The sequence below is a fragment of the Carcharodon carcharias genome, chromosome 9 (assembly GCF_017639515.1).
Source record: "Carcharodon carcharias isolate sCarCar2 chromosome 9, sCarCar2.pri, whole genome shotgun sequence".
NCBI lineage: Eukaryota > Metazoa > Chordata > Chondrichthyes > Lamniformes > Lamnidae > Carcharodon > Carcharodon carcharias.
Genome location: NC_054475.1, coordinates 89,913,726 through 89,919,768, shown reverse-complemented (window position 1 = coordinate 89,919,768; position 6,043 = coordinate 89,913,726). Strand labels below are relative to the sequence as shown.

The window sequence follows — 6,043 nt, the reverse complement described above, 5'->3', positions numbered from 1 at the left end:
TCTTCCACTGAAGCTGAGTTTTTCCTTTTGTAACGGATTTGCCAGTTAGATGAAACAATGTTTCATAACCCTCAAGTTTCAGAATGTGAAAACCCTCAAAACCCATTGTTGCCTGGTATAGCAATTAAATTGTCCTAACTAAACTCAAACATCTGTGACTGATGTTGGTATATTACCCCTCTTCACCTATCTCTACGTGGCTGCAGCCTTTGTAGTTTCCCTGCTGTCCTCTATTCTCTAGTTCATGGGATTGTTTTCGTTTAGTTGCATGCTGTCATTACATGGAATATTTTGGGTCCTTTGCCTCCAAGTACCTCAAGGATTGGTTCTTTGCCTAATCCTGCTCGTCAACCACGTTGCCTCTTGGTGGCATCTGCAGCAATAAGTTCAGGTTTATCAGATAGGCACTGTTTCCTCATCAAGCATTTGGAAACAATCACGTTCAACTCTCACCACTGATATCCTCCGCCTCCCTGACTATTCTCTCAATCACAAAGACTCCCTATATCTGCCTCGAAGCTTGGTCATCTCCAGCTCTGTTTCAGCCCATCTACTCCTTCGCTGTGCCTTGGCTGAATTCAGACACCACAATGCTCTCCCTGCCATAAACTTCAGCTCATCCTCTGAATGCAAAATCGACATTCGATCCAGTCGCTAAGAGGACGGGGCTGGTGAATGACACATGCGCAGAGGGGGGAGTGTGGCGCCAGAATTCAAATGTTGACACTAACGGTTTACTCCGTATCACGTGGGCGGAATTTGCCGGAAGTTTACAGCTTGGAGGCTCTGTTAACAACTCATTCGGCCCTTGGGTAATGGTGATTGAGGCGAGACGTGGGTTGCTAAGTGAGTATTGGAGGTGGCCGGAACGGGATGACTCCTTCCCGCATACTGTTCCCTATAGGCCTGCGCTTTGCTTAATCAGCATTGAGCTCCATTTTACCCTGTACTCGGCAGGGCTTCGCCAACTTTTACTCTGTTAGACATCTGCGAGCTGTGAGGATGTTTACCTGAAATCCGTGGGATGTGGTGTCTGTTTCTTTCTTAATTATTGTTTGTTCCTGGTTGTGATTTCACGTCTGTTCAAATTGCTTTATAATAACTTGTAACCTCGATTTTTGGTGGTTTCGAGGTCCATCTGTTCATTGCCTCCCATGAAGTGATGTTGCTGATCGAGAATTTACCGAGAGAATTGTCAGCTTGCACTACTTGTTTTGGAGCGCCAAGTGCTATAAAGGGCTGTTTTTGGATAGACAGTGCGAGTTACCTGAGTATTCTTTTGGCAGTAATTCTGTGCCAAGTTTCCAGAAAATTACTTTGCTGCTTTTGCGAGAGTGCTTTTTTGCTTTTTATGCTAGTGATCTGCATTTTTTTTACTCCGATGAGCATATAGCATATGTGTGTGTGACATTGCTTGTGTTAATATGGACTGGTTCGTAAATCTTCATTTTTACCAAATGGTATTACAGGTGATCATTGCCCAAATGGATGAAGAAACACGCAGCCTGTTCCAACGTGTAGCTGGTCGACTTGGTTGGTCAGAACATGGTGATCTGAATGCCATTGAAGCACAGGTGAAGATTATTTTATATTCGTTCTTGGGATGTAGGCCTCCCTGGCTAGGCCAGCGTTTATTGCCCATCCCTAACTGCCCTTGTTTAGAGGGCATTTAAGAGTCATTGCTATGGGCCTGGATTCACATGTAGTGAACCAGATCGTTTTTTACAACAGTTGATAATGGTTCCATGAGCGTCATTAGACTTTTACATAAAAAATTATGGAATTAATTAAAATTCCATTATCTGCCATAGTGGGACTTGAACCCAGGTCCCCAGAGCATTACCCTGCATCTCTGGATTGCCAATCCAATGACAATACCACTACACTACTGCCTCCTCCTTAATAATGACTCTATGATTCAAAGTACCAGGGATACATTTGATACTAATACCGTATCCTGTATGTATGGCACCTTGTAATGAGTATTTATACTTCAGCCAAATAATTAGGTCAGGAACCATAGTTTGTATGCCCTTGCATTTGGAGATTAAGGGATGATTCAATTGAGGCATATAAGGTAATTAAAGGAGATTATAGAAACTACCTGTCCTACTTCCCCTGGTGGGTAGAGGGCATTATTTTAAATATACATTTTTTATATATAGCTCCTTTTATGTATTAAGTGTCCCAAGGTTATAAAGCAAAGTTTGACACTTGAGTTGTGTAGAAATATTGTGGCATTTGGTCAAAGAGGAAGAGGTATTAAGGAGCATCTAAGTGGAGGAGAGAAGGAGGTACAAAAATTTAGGGTTGAAATTCCAGAGTTTAAGACTCTGACAGCTGAAGCCACAGTCACCAATGGTGGCGTGATCTAAACAGGCATCCTCAAAAGGCTAAAATTAGAGCACAGATATCTTGGAGATAGTGGCTGGAGGTTAGAGATAAGGAGGGATGAGGCCTTGGAGAGATTTGAAAGCAAGAATAATTTTTAAATCGGAAAGCATTTTGCATAAAGGGTAGTAGTGTTAATTTCCAGCAACTCCCACCCCCCCCCCAAAAAAAAACTTGTGAAGCCACAACTGTGTGTAATAGATTTTTGTTGGGCAAGGATATTGAGGGCTACAGAGCCAAGATGAGTAAATGGAGTTGAAGTACAGATCAGCCATGATCTAACTGAATGATGGAACTGGCTTGAGGGACTCTGACCTACTCATGTTCCTATATTATCTGCAAGTATTTTGTACAATTTGCTTGTTGAGAAAGTACTAGCCTTATGGAGTGCATGGGACAGCATAAAGTACTGGGGCTGATGGTGACAAATCAAATATCCATTCAATATATTTGCAACCATAATTTTTATTGAAATATTTCCTCTTGAATATCCAGCTGAGTTGAACTTATGAGTGCACATAGGCTTTATGTTAAAAAGGGGCTGAGATGTCAGGTCCACCCTTTGGATTGCAGTGACAAACATTTTTCTGTGACTGTGTGAACTCTACTGTCCACTATTGTATGATTGTTAGAACTGAGGATGGCAGTACTTCAGACATGGTTAATTCATCTTCTAGAAAATAGCCTATTTTAATTTTGTTGCCACTATTAAAATTACCTGCATTTGGTGTCTTTTGATAGCATTGCTGCAACATTGAAGTTTGGTGCCTTTTTGTTACTGACAATGTATGGTAATTAGTGAAGATTATTACCTTTTTTGTAAATAAGCTGTTTAGAGTTCATGTTATTCATTAACAGCAGTTTAGCTGATTTGAACAGAGCCTTTTGGCATTCTTCCCCCTAACCACATGGTTTCCCTCCACCGACCCCCTACTTTGCTTAAGTCTACTATTTCTATCAGGGATGTATCAGGAGAAATTTAGGTGAATTTCTAATAGAACCTGTGCAGCTGTCTATAGTTGTGGAACTTATGGTTCGGTAAATTGTTGAAAAAATGGGATTGAGGAACATGTTCCATTACATACACAGCTAGAACTAGGGAACCCCCACTAGAGCTGTACCCTTGACTGTCCTGCCATCCATTCTTAATTAGCACATTCGTTTAGATAATATCACCACCTTGTATTGACATGGATTTTATTTAAACTTTTTTGACAAGATTCCACATGACAGGCTAGTCAGAAACGTAAGAGCAAGGGAAAGTGGCAAGTTGGATTCCAAGTTGACTCATCAATAGGAAGCAAAGGGTAATGATTTGTTGTTGTTGTGACTAGGAGGCTATTTCTAGTGGGGTTCCACAGGGCTCAGTACTTGATCCCTTTTGTTTTGTGGCATTTATATCAATTACTTTGACTTAAACATAGGGAGCATGATTTAAGAAGTTTGCAAATGATACAGAAATTGGTCATGTAGTTGACAATGAGGCTGCTTTTGTTGATGCTGCAACTGCAGAGGGTGAACTCCACCCACATGCATTGTCAATGCCTGTGCTGTCACTTACAGCAGCTTCTCAGGCAGCTGCTTGCATCAAAGATAGCATGGATCTAACAAAGAAAAGAACACACACTATTCTTGCTCCCTCCTGTGCTGTCCCCCCTCCCTCGTGAATGGTAAAGGGAGTGGGAGTGCCGAAGAGAGCGGGAGGTTTCGGGAAATGCACAATAACAATGTCAGCTGTGGCAAAAACTGCGCTTGCATTGCAGACAATGTAGGTGCTCTAGTCCTGTTCCGTGACAGGAGTTAGAGTGGAGGAAGAAAGCAGTAGACGGCAGGGAAATATCAAATGGCCAGGTCAGATAGGCAGAAAAGTGACAAGTGGAATTCAATCTGGGGATGTGTGAGCTAATGTGTTTGTGCAGGGCACATAAAGCAAGGGAATACACAATTAAATGGTAGAATACTGAGAAGTATGGAAGAAGAGGGACCTTAGGAGTGCATGTCTACAGATCCCTCAAGGTAGACAGGTCGATAACGTCTTAAGAAGGCTTGTGGGATACTTTATTCACCGAGGTATAGAACAGGACTTCCCAAATTGGGTCACAACCCCCAGTGGGATTGTGAAATGAGATTTTGGGATTGCGAGCTCTCAGGCAGAAATGGCTGCCGTGAAGCTCGAACTGGGTGCTAACAGCTGCAAGCCTCCTTTAAATCATCGTGTTTTATTTTTATGGTGGGCGTGGCCTAACCGACTGAGGCCTGATTCCTAGCCCAAAAAAACTTGGCGCTTTCTAAAAAAAACCCCTGCAGTTTAAACGCTTCCCTCACTCTCTTCCCCCACCTTCGCTTCCAGAAATCTTTTCTCCCCTACTTCGCTCTCAAATGCCTCTTTCCCCCCACCCCCAACTTTGCTCTCTCAAATCTCTCTCCAACCACCACCAACACCCCCGGCCCTGTCACTCTTTCAAATCTCCTACACCCTGATCTCTTAAATTTCTCCCCACTCTCAGCTCAACTCCCCCACCCTGCTCTCAGTCTGGGGTTATGGCAATTTTCAAGCTTCAAAATGGGGTCACAGTGGGAAAAGGTTTGGGAAGCACTGGAACAGATTAAAAGAGCAGGAGGGGTACGCAGGAACTGTATTAAATAATAGTTAGGTGACAGCTGGAGCACGACAGTTCTGTTTGCTGCATTACAGGAAGGATGTGATTGCACCAGAAGGAGATTTGAGGATGTTGCCAGGACTGCAGAATTTCAGCTATGAGGATAGGCTGGGGCGTTCTGCTTTGGAACTCCGAACCATTTAACCACAAACATGAAAGGAACTGCTGAGGGGAAATTTAGCTGAGGTGTATGAAATTCAGAGGCTGACAGAGTGGTTAGGAAAGACATACTTTCCTTTTGAGAGGTTAATAACTGGGGCATAAAGAAGTTGATCATCTTTTTTCCACCCAGTGGGGTCACTGCTTTAAAGGGTGGTAGAGGTTTTAAAATAAACCCCATCCATTCCAAATAGTACCTGGATGTGCACTTGAAGTACCATAACCTACATGGCTACGGACTAAGCTGGAAAATCGGATTAGGCTGCATAGCTCTTTGTATGACAGTAAAGAAACACTAGGCCAAATGGCCTCTTTCTGTGCTGTAAGTTTTCAATTCTTAGTGTTTTTAAATCCTGCTTGGCCTTGCCTCTTCCAGTGCTGAAATCTCTGAACTTTTTATCTGACATTGGACTCCTGTACATATGTCTTCTAATCATCAATGGTGACTGCTTTCAACTGCATAAGCTTCATGACTTAAAATTTCCTTAAAGCTCTTCATCTTGTTCTCCTTTTAGGACTCCTCCTGTAGTCCAAGCTTTTGGTCATCTCTCCTAATATTTTACTTGGTGCGCTGTCTTTTTTTTTCTTACGTTTTGTCGAGCCTTAGAACATTTTTTCTATGTTAAAAGCATATCAATGCAAGTTGATCTTTGATATACCTAAGTTTGACAATTGATGTAGGTTAATGTAAAGATGCATGTTTCATTTCATGGTCTATTATGGAAACTCATTTAGCCATAGCCATGATGGAAAGTGTTCTGAGGAAGCTCAAATCATAAGATAACTCTAATATTTCAGCACTGGAGCCTTTGTGTTCTATATTATTTGATGTA

At 42.2% G+C, this 6,043-nt stretch overlaps 1 protein-coding gene across 1 annotated transcript in view; it reads left to right on the top strand.

Annotated features, from left to right (window-relative positions):
* Positions 1 to 926: 926 nt before the first annotated feature.
* The window catches only part of gcna (germ cell nuclear acidic peptidase), a 48,114-nt gene continuing 42,997 nt past the window's right edge, over positions 927 to 6,043 (top strand). The window contains exons 1-2 of the mRNA XM_041196305.1: positions 927 to 996; positions 1,470 to 1,574. Of these exons, the coding sequence (XP_041052239.1) occupies positions 1,485 to 1,574 (90 nt within the window). The 5' untranslated portion in view covers positions 927 to 996; positions 1,470 to 1,484. The remainder of the gene's footprint in view (positions 997 to 1,469; positions 1,575 to 6,043) is intronic.